The sequence below is a fragment of the Colius striatus genome, chromosome 7 (genome assembly GCF_028858725.1).
Source record: "Colius striatus isolate bColStr4 chromosome 7, bColStr4.1.hap1, whole genome shotgun sequence".
In the NCBI taxonomy this organism is placed as follows: domain Eukaryota; kingdom Metazoa; phylum Chordata; class Aves; order Coliiformes; family Coliidae; genus Colius; species Colius striatus.
In genome coordinates, this window is record NC_084765.1 from 12,323,858 (window position 1) to 12,337,456 (window position 13,599).

General features: G+C 43.9%; 1 protein-coding gene across 2 annotated transcripts in view; it reads right to left on the bottom strand.

The window, feature by feature from the left end:
- TUB (TUB bipartite transcription factor) overlaps window positions 1–13,098 on the bottom strand; it is a 66,270-nt gene extending 53,172 nt beyond the window's left edge. For both annotated transcript variants that reach the window (XM_061999603.1, XM_061999602.1), the window contains exon 1: window positions 12,686–13,098. In XM_061999603.1, coding sequence (XP_061855587.1) covers window positions 12,686–12,723 — 38 coding nt within the window. In that variant the 5' untranslated portion in view covers window positions 12,724–13,098. The remainder of the gene's footprint in view (window positions 1–12,685) is intronic.
- Window positions 13,099–13,599: the final 501 nt, after the last annotated feature.

Below are 13,599 nucleotides of genomic sequence, written 5' to 3' on the forward strand. Positions count from 1 at the left end.
GAAGCAAAGGCTGGAAGAACAAGATGTAAAGGGGTCTTACTGAACAAAGAGCTATTCAGGTGCTGTCACATCAGTAGCAAATCATAACAGGAATGGGCTTTTCACCATCCTTTTCATATATGTTTAATATATGTCTGAAGTTACCATTTTAATTCTTCCACTTTGCCTGCTAGAATGCCTGTTAGCAACAATTATAGCAAAAGCAGCCTCTGCTGGGGACTGAAGCACCGCATACAGCCATGTCCATGGACACCCTGCTAAGCTGCCAACTCCCTCGCATGAAACGCTTTCAATTAAAATGTGAGTAAAATATGAATAGGAATATGTCATTATCAGACTGGTTGCTGATTTTCTAGAGGAGGAAGCAAATCATACCACACAAGCAAAACGAAATTCAAACATTTACGTCTTTGTCAGAGAAGTATCTAAATTCTCTGCCTCACATGAAACGTTTAAATGCTGTATTTTGCATAGGATACAACACATATAGCAGTGAACATGTGTAACTCTGGAAGTTCAGGAAGAATTCTCATTTCTACACAGTTTCTGTAATAAAATTTGACCAAAGTACTCAAACTTCAAATTCACTGACAATTCAGTATAATGAGGGGGTTTTGCTTGGCTTCTTAAGGAAGAAAAATGTATGTATTCATAGTGTCTATAATCTTTTTTCTTCAGTTGATTAATTTACACTAAAATTAAAGAGAGGTAAACCTAAGTCCACTAGATTTCACAACAAAGGTGGTGGCTGGGTAGAGACAAAGACCTTCAATAGCCTCTCTGCAGAAAGGAAGGATTTGAGCTCAACTCAGTAGTATTACAAAGGTAATGAGAATTCACACTGGGAAACACAAATGATTGTGATTCTGCCTTCAAAAGCTGTACTGATCCAAGGATCACTTCTTACAGATATATATGTAGAAGATCTCCTCCAACCCAACATATTGAGAAAAAAGTTTACTGGGTTCATTTTCTCTTGCCCACATACATATGGTTATTTTCTTGATTTGGATTTCTTGTAAATAGACAAAGAGAAATACAAAAGAAATTAAAAAGAGAATCTGTTTTGGAGGTCAGAAGGGTCAAAGTGGAAGAAAAAGCAGATATAATCCCTTCTCTGATCTTGCTACCCAGTTTTTTACCTGGAAAAAAACACACTTGTGCTGTATGTGCAGTGGCCCTGTCTGAAACACAGGGGTAATACACCTCAGGTTTTGCAACGTCTCTCAGAGCTCCCCACAAAGTGTGAGGGTGAGACATGAGATGAGCAGTGCACTGCAACACTACGCCAAGATGCCTTCAGATCACCGAGGGACCTGCCACACTGAGCTCTCGAGCTATGGCCACACCATAAATCGCTGGGTGTGTATCAGGAAAAGGAGACAAACAAACAAGCATATATGTACTCTCAGATAGAGGAAGCTGTATCAGACAAAGCTGGAGACCCCTTCTAACCACATCAGATGTAATTAAACCACTTCTGGCACTGCAGGAATCTGTTTCCAAATGCATTTTGAGTAAGGCAGAAAGTATCTTTTTAGCTATTGGACCACTAAAAATGAGTGAAAATAAGATCTCCCTTTGAGTCTAATAAACACCTATACATCAGCAGATGTTTATCTACTCCTCTCAGGCAAATACACATGACTGAGTATCTTCTGGTTTCTTTATGGAACACTAGCTGCCCACTGCACAAAATGTCTAAACGACAGAACATGGGATCACTCATTCGCACATTTTTTTTCATAGCTCTAATATTTCAGCACACGACCCCTGAGTCTGTGTTTATTGTAAGATACAAGGTGTATTACAAGGCATTCATGCACTGAATGTCATTCAGTCATCCACTGAAGCTTGCAGGATCATCCAATGAATACCGTTCAGCTTTGTTCTGTCAGACTCGGAGGGCTCTGTTATCTTGCTCTTTCAGGACCCACTCAAAACTGGAACAGGATGAGAAGGAGATCAGCCCAAGAATTACAAAAAGAAAGCCAGCTGGCACAAGTAAGCTAAAAGTGCCCAAGACTGCAACAGCTTCCTCTATGTGACCCTTCAAAAGTGTTTATCATTCTGGAGTAGCATTGCAGTGCTATCGATGCACATGCTCTTATCTTTCTGTGTGGCAAACCACGAGCACACAGCACGCTTGTCTGGACTGTTGGCCTCATGACGGTGAACACGGTGACCATGTGGGACTACTCACCCACACCACTGAAGCTGTGTGTCCCTGCAACCGTGCTGCTCCTCAGGGAACACACCTGCCCTCCCCTGCTCCCCTTTGCTGACAGGAGGACCTCTGCTTGAATTTGGAATGTATTTTTGATGAGAACTCCTGGAAGGCAGCACAGACCTGAAACCCTGCTGAAATATTTATCTGCTTTATGATTATTAAGAGATATAGATTAAGAAGCACTGGAAGATTATAAAGAAGTACTGCCATTGACTTACTGACAAATTTAACTCGATCCACATTATGTCCAGGCAATCTCCCAGCAGCCATGCACATTATTCTCCCCAAAACAAACACCAGCTGTGACAGCACACTGGACAGAGCACTCCAGATGAAATTCCCAGACACAGAGGACTCACGTGAAAAAGTAAAGAACTACAGAAACAAGCTGAATTAATTTCTTTAAGAACTGAGTATCACTAGAACACAGAGGTACGCATTTTGTCATTGTAAAAAGAAAATAAATGTCTTTACTTTCACAAAGTAAATAACCTGGGGAATTATTAATAGTGACTCGATCATTGTTAGTTATAGATGTACATAGTGGAGTGAAAATAAAAAACACAGAAACAATATCATAGCCATTTTGATACAAATTTCACTAGATAAAAGATATAATTTCACATTTTTTCCAGCAGAATAATCTGGAAATTACTCTGACACAGACTGCATGGGATTGGAAAACTTTGTTTCCTTTCAGTACTACTCAGAACAATCTCTGTCATGCAAAGCCTCAAGCATATAGCACTAAATGAATAAACAACACAAGGTGCCAGAGACTTGGAACAGGAAGAAAAAAAGGAAGGGAGGGAGAAAGGAAGGAAGAAAGGGAGAATCTTTCATTTAATTTAAATTTCTCCTGTTCTGGTTTTGCTTGATCTTCAAAATCTGTGAGGGATATTGAAGCCTCAAGGAAGCAATTAACAATTTTTCAAGCTACATCAGTGGTGCCAGAATACTACACTATATCATTATTTGAAATAGCTATCATTTAAAAGGCATCTTACAGGGTGTCTCAAACTTCTAGCAATGTCATGATCTTTTTGCACTGACACGATGGCCCAGTTTCACTGGCTATTAATATAGCATTCCATAATTCATATATCTGGCATATCCAAGAAGAATTATGCTAGCATTCTGAAAAGCCAGAGCCTAAATTAGGTTACCAGGGTTCTTAACAGACAAAAATTCACATTCTTAGTTAAGACCAAACAATGACATTTTAATTTAACGTTACATTCACATTGTCAACTGTGCTGTGATAGATACCCAGCTAACTGTAAACAAGCTAATGTTTACATTAGAAATCATTTGACTATGGTAGTCTCTAGCTCCTAACAGACAGAATTGCATTGTTCCTCAAAGGAGTGGATCACTTCTGCCTTTTTGATGTTGTACAGCTGTCAATATCTGTGTTAGCTCACATGCAGCTTGCCAAAGGGCCTCTCTACTGCACTGCAGTATGCAGCATGGACATACCACAGAGTTCAAATATAGAAGGAAAAAATGTAATCAATTCCACACCAAACAAAGCTACAGAGGTCTTCATATCTCCATTAATCATCAAGACGAGCAGCTCCAGTGCTGGCAGGATCAGCACTGGAGTGCTCCATCTCGGTGCACAGGGGGGTTCCTGAACCAGGGGAACCTCCAGAGAAGCCAAGAGAGCTGTCAAGACCTAAAATTCGGCAACAGGGGCTGATGGGACCTGATGGGGATAGCAGCAATGGCAGCCATGACGATCCACCTGTATAAAAGAAATCCGGTACCCAGCACTTGGTGGGTCACACCTCAAATACTGTGTTCAGTTTTGGGCCCCTCACTACAAGAGGGAGATTGAGGTGCTGGAGCATGTCCAGAGACAGGCAACAAAACTGGTGAAGGGTCTGGAGAACAAGTCTATGAGGAGGGGCTGAGGGAGCTGCAGGTGTTTATTCTGGAGGAGGCCTGGGGAAGACCTTATTATTCTCTAAAACTGCCTGAAAGGAGGTTGTAGTGAGGTAGGAGTTGGCCTCTTCTCCCAACTAACAAGCAATAAGACAAAAGGAAATGGCTTCAAGCTGTGCCGGAGAAGGTTTAGATTGGATATTTCTTCACAGAAAGGATTGTCAAGCATTGGAATAAGCTGCCCAGGGAGGTGGTGGAGTCATCATCCCTGGAGGTATTTTAAAAATGTGTAGATGTGGCACTTAGGAACACAGTTTAGTGGTGGACGTGGCAGTGCTGGGCCAACGGCTGGACTTGATGACCTTAACGGACTTTTCCAACCTAAACAACTCTATGATTGCACAGATTTAACCATGCGCAATATGCAGGGGCACCTGAGTTCTGCCTTCAAGACAGGCAATAAAACAACACCATTATTATTCTAGGGCAAGTACAAAAACTTTCATATTTTAAACTTGCAGCAACAGTCAGTGAAGTGATTTAAAATTCAGTAACCTGAAAGAATCAGTTATCAAGGTCTGACTCACTGCTGCATAGAGATATCTTTAATGTTATTTAACGTTGCTCGACAGATGCAGTATCCCAAAAGATGTATTATTTGCCCATATAAGTAACCTAAAGTTTTAGGTAGGCATATAAGAGTTCATGCAATCCCTAGGTCCGCAAAAGGTTGTTTAATGGAAGTTCATACTCCTGGCTTGAGTCTTGGGACTGATATCTGCCAGAAATAGTGTGATGCATTTCAAGGTACAGTAAGTGTCTTAGTCTTCCAGGTTACACTCAACCTGACCTGAGCAGCTAGTCTAAATCATTGTCCAGACAAGTTATCTGTTCTTTAATTCCTACAATACATCCAATAATTTCCGCACATTTTCAGAAATGAGAAGTGCAACATGATACAACATTTTGGGTTGGGTTTTTTTGTTACTGCAGAGAAGTGAAAACGTTGCTGTAATAGTACTGGTTAGCAACAACTTGTTCTGGAAAAAAAAAGAGACCCATTTTCCTTTTGCTTCTTGCTGTGGCACAGGTACTGTTAATGAGCCTTTAGCTTTATTCATTTTGCTTTCAAACTGATAACAAATTTGAAAGACAGACTTGTTTTGTTCCTTTCCCTAAACATGGATCAAATAGTGACGTATTTGTATTTTACTTGCAGATACAATTTCCAACGCAGTCACCATTTGAAGTTAATCAAGGAATTTCTTCATCTTGTAATTTCTCACCTGCAGGTAGTTAGAACTGTGATTACAATTAAAATTACCATTAAACTCTTCATGCTGCGGTTTCATTACCTGCATCAAATGAGTTATATTAATTATGAATTATGATATTCATAAACTTGTGTTAACATGCATTTCAACAGGAACCATGAGGATTCCACTGAAATCTGTAATTCCAGACTTAATAACAACTGAGAACTCAAGCTAAAAGTCAACTTCATGAAAGAATGACTTGGGCACTTGTGTTGTCAGAGAGCAAGAAAAGTGTGTCACTCACAAATAATATGCGTTTGCACATTCATATTAATGTATTATAGAACGCTTGCCATTATTTGCTCAGCTAAAACACGAGCTTAGAGAAGGTCGTGGGACCAATCCAATTCCCTTTTAAGTCAACAGAAAGGCTCTTGTGGCTGCTTTTTGTGAGTGCTTCCTGCAGGTAGCCACACAACTACATGGAAGGTGGAGGGTGGTGGTAGATTCTGCAGCATCACTACCTCCAGGCACGAGAGTATTAGTCTGACTGCATAGAATTAGCATTCCAGCTCTGCAAAGTTCTTGTACTAGCAGAAGCAGTTACTATCTTCTGCTGTATAAAGGCCCTACTGCATTTCCCCAAAGGAAGTGTTTTAAATTGGGTCGCTTTTTTCATTTAAGGATAAATAATAGATAAATATGTAATCTCTCAACTTATTAGCAATCCAAAAGCACGAATCACTGAAAAGAAGAGTAAAGATATATTTTAGCTTCTTATTAATATAAAAGAAGAAAATTAAAATAAGTCTAGTAAATAATTTAATTACAGAGCAAACTGAGCATTTAAAGACCTTCCTAAGTGTCACAAAGACACACAATGTAGACATAAACTGAGATTACTCAGTAGATGAGCCACAATATTTTCACAGTTACTGAACACATATAAAGCAAAAAAAAAAAAAAAAAAAAGCTACATTACCATTGAGTATTTGATAAAACAAGCTGGTGTAAACCAACTGTGTCAGGAAAAAAATGGTTTCATCTTTTATCACGTATACTCATCCTGTTACAAAATAATTATTCCGATCTTTCCATCTTCTCCCATAGCTGCCTTTGCACGCCCTATGCACCCTTCTCTAGAGGCACAATTCCTTATCTATTTAAGTCACTGTCCCCTCACTTCCCATTGATCATATGTTTGTAAAAAAATGAAAGCAAAAGAAAGTATGGCAAAAAACACTCATATCTTTTCACTTTTATTTTGTGCTCCTATTTTGTATCTCTCCCCTATATTGAAAATACTTCAGATGAAGACTGTCTTGCTGTATATATGTATACTATCAGCATTAAACAAATGATAACAGAAACCAGAGAGATATATACTCGCAGTTTAGAGTCTTCAGAATTTTCTAGTGTTGTACTGCCACTACATCATAATAAAAGAGACTGCAAAACTCCAAGAGAACAGTTCTTCCATTCCCCACTCCCTTCCATTTTCATGACAGACTAGCACCAAGAAGGGTGTCTCCTAAGCCCAGTTACTGGCTGCCTCATACTACAGTAACAAAAGCTTCAGCAGGAAGGAAGATATAAACTAAACACCGATTTTAATATCCATTCTTAAAGCAATAAACTTTGGATAATCTGCTGCAAATACTGAAAATAATTCTCAACTATCCACAAAATGAATAACTTCAGCTTTAAAAAATGTTAAACAGTGCTAACTACTTATGTACAAAATACTTATGTACTACTTATGTACAATGAGAGATTGGGATGGGTTTATTAACAAGTTACAGACAATAAAATACAATTTAAATAGCAAACATCTACAGAGAAGTGTATCTCCAGCTGGCATCGTATAGCTGGCAAGACAGAAATCCATTTTCATCAATAATCTCAAAGTGGGAAAGAGACAAAAAGGCAAGGAGAGCAAGAAATCTGCTCATAAAGAGAAAAAGCAGAAAAGCATGAATTAGAATGTAAGAAAAGTCATTGGTGTGAGAAGAAAAGGAATAAGGAGGAAGTGTGAAAAAAATCCAGCTCTCTAGAAAGGCAATTTTTAGTTATTAATAAAACCTTCCACCTTCCTGAAAAATTGCTGCTTGCATGTCTAAATAGATGCCATTTTAAAGAAAGTCCAAAAACCCTCAGGCATAAGAGTCAAAACTGTCCAGCTCAGGGAACTGCAAGAGGAAATGTAACATTTCACATCCACTTTCCGGCTGTGATCCAAATCTGGCACAGATGGCTTGTAAATGATTGTCACTACCAGAAACCCATTGGCCTGTTATGAAATGAGTTTTGGTCTTAATCTGGATGTTGATACTGCAAAGGTGTCAGGGGTGATGATACTCCAGGACAATTGATGCAGCTGCTTATCTGTCCTAAGCCCCAAAGCACACCCTGCAAGAGGTGGCAAAGGCCCTTATCCCCTTACTTAAATCCACCTTCGGCACACTGCAAAGCACAGGATGACTCGATTTCTCTCCCAGCTCTGCAGCTGATCTCCCTTGAGCCTTGTCCCATTTCCATTTAAGCCAATTCCTCACAACTTCCACAGGTTTCTATTTCCCTTGCTGGTGAAACTGAAGTGATACATTATTTTCCTCACCTCTCTTTCCTGCTTAGTCCATATAGGCTATCAGCTTCAGAGTAGCAATTGCCTCTGATGGTGTGATTGTACAGCTCCCTAACACTGGGAGCTCTATACAGCAGTGACACCCTATATAAGAGCACAGACTCCCATTAAAGGAGAGTTCTAACTTAAATGTTTTAAAAGCACACAACTGGGCTACTTTTATACATCACAATAACCTGAGACAAAACTGCCTAATTTAGAGGAGATACACACTCTCTGTACTCTTTTCCTTGGAAAAAGCAGCTCTCATAAATTACCAATGCTCTTGCCTACAGCAGGCAGCTGACAGCACGCCTGCCCACACTGCGATGCGCTTGGTCACAAACTGCACCTTGCAGTGGGGTGAGAACTCTACCTGCACAGTGCTTTTAGAATGACAAGGCTTAGGGTAAATAATATCCCAATACCTCAAATAAATGGATAGAAACAAGCGTGGGACACCCTTGGTCTTCAAGGCCATTCCTGTTGCAGGACTTGTTTACACATCACACTTTCAGAAATATCCTTATTATTACTCTAATTGCCATGATTTGTGAATTTACATGCACCACAGTTCTCGTCCAACTGTAATCCTTCACTTTGCAAATAAATAACTAGCGACTGTTTATAGCTGAAATATCTAAGCACAGCTTTAAAACTTCAGAGCAAATTCACGAAAGCCACCCAGAAAAATGAGCACAATAAAAATGTCACAAATAATGTGTATTATTACTATCATCATGTACATATCAAGATGTATTACGCACCTACGAACGTGTGCTGTGTAATCTGCTTTATGCAGACCTCCCACAGCACAGTTCATGGCTTCCCCGTGGGCTAACAGAGGGCTTAGCAGCACAAAACATGGCTCTGGGAAATTACACAGATGCCTTCAAGGGAACTCGGGGGATTTGCAGCAAATTTATTCCTATGTGTATGTGCTTTTCAGCTGACAATGTTTATCTGTTTCTCAGTGTACAGGTTAGATGGTTTTATAAATGCTGCTCTTTAAGTTACAGTGTTAAGATTTCTTGTTAAAGAAGCGAGTGAAAATGTAGCAAACAACAGTAGTAGGGACTGGGACCTTACTGTGACTGAGTGTAGTGATACTTTTAGGTAGTAATCGTTTAATTTAACTATATTTATGTAGTACAAGGAATGTGTTCACTTATTCAAGACACACCAACATAAAATAAAAATGAGTATGTTCATTTCAGACGTTCTGTAAATTAAAAATTAGTTCAGGAATAAAAGATATGAAATGGAAACATTTTATTTTAGAAAAAAAAATATGTCCTGTGAATCTATAGTGATTCCCAGATACTTTTGCTCTATATTTTCTACAGAAAAATGCTGCAGGAGACCAAAGTGAAATAATTCCTCAAGAAGCCACATCTTAGTGTCACTTCTGGGGCTGGGGGCAGCTACAGGAACTGCAATTCATTTTTTTACTTGGCTCTAAACTATTTTGATTCTTTACAATATTGTTAGTATTGTTAAAAATAGGTTCAGTTTAAAGAAGAATTCCTATCTCGCTGTACCTGGTGCATTGCTTCATGAAATGCTTAATCATATGCTTGAATTTCTATCTATGAAAGTTTCACAAAAACAAATGCAGTATATTTACTTTAAAAGAACAAATCTCAATTTAATTTCCTAACAAATCCCCTCATCCCATTACTATTAGCATTTCAAAAGCAGAATACGCAAAAGAAGAAGAAGAGATGTTAAGGACAAAATGATGCCAAAATCACAAACTCATAAATAATATGAACCTTTTATCCACTTCAGCATGGAAAAGCTAGCACTGAGACTGAACGAAATGCCTACTGTTTTTTGTTAACTCACCCAAAATGTTTTCAGCATCTTAAAAGTGGAAGCATAGTGTGTTTTGGACATGCAGGTGGATTGCTTAATGGGTTGTTCACAACACACAAGCAGAATTGATTCCCTCTGGCTCATTTTGCTAGTAAGGAAAAATATGACATTTAACTATAGATAAAAAACAAACCTTCTCTGCTTGAATTAATTCAGCTATAGAGTTGCATGTACGTTCCATTGCTAGGAGGAACAATGTGGGTTTAGGAGTCATGCTACCATTTTAAAGCCTGTGCCACAGTTGAAACAACTTTGCCAAGCTCAGGGAAAGGCTTGCAGCATTTTGTAGCACAGTGTACATCAGCAAAGCTTAGGCTATATCACATATGTCTTCACAGACTTCAGCAAGCCCAAAAGCCTCTGCTCCAGCCCCCACAATAGCAGTGTGGCTGTTGTTTGCTGTCACTTGCCACCCAGGCCATAAAGAAGGTGGGACTCTCCAAGCTTTGAGAGTCTGCAAACACTGAACTCATTACAGTAAGCAAACTGCTGAAGCAACTGAGTAGATAAGCATAGGGCATTTTGTTCTCAGAGAGCAGATGAACCATTCTAAGGGATGCACATCAGGCTACTTCCTCTCCTTGTGTATTTCAGTCCTGCAAAAGCGTACTTTGACCTAAATTACTAATATCTTGTTTTCATGTATAATCTCAGTCACATGTGCATTCAGAAACTATTGATTCCTGGAGATCCTGAAGCATGCATTAAAGTTCAATGAGATTTGCAACGATATACCCCTAACTCAGAAATTAGCTCTGAACACAATAAGTCAACAAAAATAAGTCAACATCTTAAGAGTAGTCTGTGTTAGAAGCTTAAAGATACTTTGAAGCAGAAGCGTGGCTGGTTTGCCTTTTCGTTTGAGGCAGTCCTAAGCAGTTTCTAACCACAAACATTTGGTTAACATTCAAGAATAACATTACATTAGAAAAGACATAAGTATCATCAGATCTATGTTTCTCTGAAGATCTGCTGCTTTGGTTCTCTGAACTGAAGTAGAAACCGAAACAATGTTTTATTTCCTTCTCCAAGGCCACTCCAAACTTTTGGCATTAGCCTTTGCAGAGCATTGTGTACAGTGAGAGAACAGAGGAACAGTTCCTCTGCTACTGGGAAGAGTCAGGAACAGCTGCTCTTCTAGTATTTTTGCCTTCATTACAAGGCTTCAGATTGCATCAGAATGCATCCGCTACTCATTTTTGAAGCCTTATTGCCAATTCCTTACGTCTTTTCAAAGCACGTGGTCTGAAAAAGCTATTGGGAGAGTGGCGATATTCTTGGGTTCATTGCAATCAGATTTCTTTCTTTCAGATTCTTTTATTGATTAGAATACACAGATTACAACAGCAGACTTCCACTTGCGCATCTATCACCGGGGTTTGGTTTTTTTCCTGTGTATTAAGGAGTGATTTATTTGTGATTATGTTGCGCTCAGTGGCATATGGTTGCTGCAAATATTGTCATTTAGAGTGGGGCAAACTAAAACTGACCTGCTTAAACGGCTGTCTGTTTTAAAATGTGCTCTGTAAATATTTTTGATTCTGTGATTCTCTACAAAGAAAAGGGTTTCTGTTACTCCATCTAACCTTGTTTTATTTACAATCAATGAAACCTTTAAAAACAAATGAAATTGACACGTTTCACTGTCTATCCTGAGCACCTCTTTAAACGCCCGTGATTTCTTTCTGTAATAATTCAGTTTGAAAAAGATACTTTAATGAAAACTTTAAAAAACAAACAAATCTAGAAAAAAAACCCTCAAAAAAGAAAAGCCCCATAGCGTTAATGTCACTTGGAGGAGCAGCTTCGGAAATGGTTTTATTATTGTTCGCCAGTACAGCCCATCCCGCCCGGAGCTCAGTCGTCTCCGTCTCGCTTTCTCCTCGTACCGGCAAGTCAGAGCAAACTATTCCGACATTCCGGTAGCAGCAAACGCTCCCGCTCAAAATCCCTGCGCTCGGGGCCGCGCGGGATGGGCACCGCCGATCCGACCCCGGCGCCGCAGGGCCAAGGAGGGCAGCGCGGCCCCTCCGCGGGGCTCCGCACACCTGCGGGACTGGTGCCGGGGCCGGGGCCGTCCCCGCCGCCGCCCGCTGACGCACTGGGCTCCCGGGCAGCGGCCGCCGCGCGGCGGCTCCCGTAGCTTATGGCAACGGCGGAGCCAATGGCAGCCGCCGGCCGGGCGCTGCCATGGCGATCCCGCTCCTCGCCATGGCGGCACCAGCGGCCGCGGCCGCCCCGCGAGGAACCGGCGGCCGCGCCCGCGCGCTGCCCGCTCCGCCGCCGCCCCCTGCCCGGCTCTCGCCGGCGGCAGCAGGAAGGGCAGCGAGCGCCCGCCCGCGCCAGGGGAACGGCGGCCGCAACGAAGGCGCGGCGCTCCGCCTGCTGCTTCCCGGCCCCACCGGTAGGGAGGAAAGCTCTCCCGCCGCGGAGCGACCGCGGCTCTCCCCTGGGTGCTCCCGCTGTCCGCGGGCCTGACAGCTCTCCCTAGAGACCGGCCGCTGAACTTCGTGGAGAGGCACCGGCCCGAAGTTGGGAGGCGGGACCGCGGTCCCTGCTCCGAGAGCGCCTGCCAGCCGGCAGGCATGGGGTCGGGCGACCACTCGCTCTCCTTGGCGGGACCCACTGACTCCCGGCTGCGCCCCGCGCAGGGTCCGGCCGCCCTGACCCCGCCGCCGAGGCACAGGTTCCGGCACAGCGAACCCGCGAGCCCACCGACCCGCAGCGACTCCCGACCCGGAGCAGCCTCAGTCTCCCTGGACGCGCCCGCACCGCTCCGACCGCTGCCCCCCGGCAGGGCTTCCCCCCCACCTGTAAGGGATCCAGTCCGCCTGGTGCCTTGAAGTCATCTCTCCCCGGCGACGCTGCCCTGAGCCGAGGCGGGGGACGCGGCCGCTGCTGCCCGAGTCGGAACCCGCCACGACGCGGGCAGCATCCTCCGTCCGGGGCGGGGGCGGACGGCGCGCCGGTTATCCCGGCAGAGGCCGCAAAAACATCCCCCCGGGGAGGGCTCCCAGCGGCGGGCCGGGCTGCATGGGGAGGGGGGCGGCCGGAGGCAGCGGGAGGCGGCTCCCAGCCCTTCCTCCCTGCCCGGAGCGGCGGCTGAGCCGGGCGCCGGAACGGGGGAGGGGGATGCGGGAGGGGGCGGAGGAAGGGCCAGCAGCGGGCTGGGAAAGGCAGGGCAGCAGCGCCGCGGCCCCACTCCGCTACCCGCCCGCCCCCACGCTGCCGCCGCCGCGCTGAGGCATCGCCCGGACGAGGCGGGCCGGTCCGAGCCGCCCTCCGCGCCGCGGGCCCGCCCCTGCCCCGTCAGCCGCGCCGCCACTGACTGACGGCCGGCGCCCGCCCCTCCACTGGGCATGTGCGGCCCGGCGGGGCCCAGAGCGGAGCGGTTCGGCGTGGCTAGGGGTACCGCACCGGCCCCGCAGCAGCAGCATCAGGCGGGATGCAGCCGAGCGAGGTGCGAGGAGAGCTCGGCCTGCGCATGGGCGCTCTCTCACAGGCCAGCCCTACCGGCCAAATCTTATCAATTTCAGCAACTCGACCGAAAATGGCTGAGGAGCCACTGCCAAGGGTCGGTTTGTAAAAGCTTAACATGTCGCTTAACGGAAGAGTAAATGTTGTCTCTTTGGCGACACCTGAATGCCACCTCGCCGTGATGCAGAGCTGCTGGAACAGGGTGGCCGAAGCCACCGCTGGCTGCTGGCCCTGGCACGGCCGTGAAT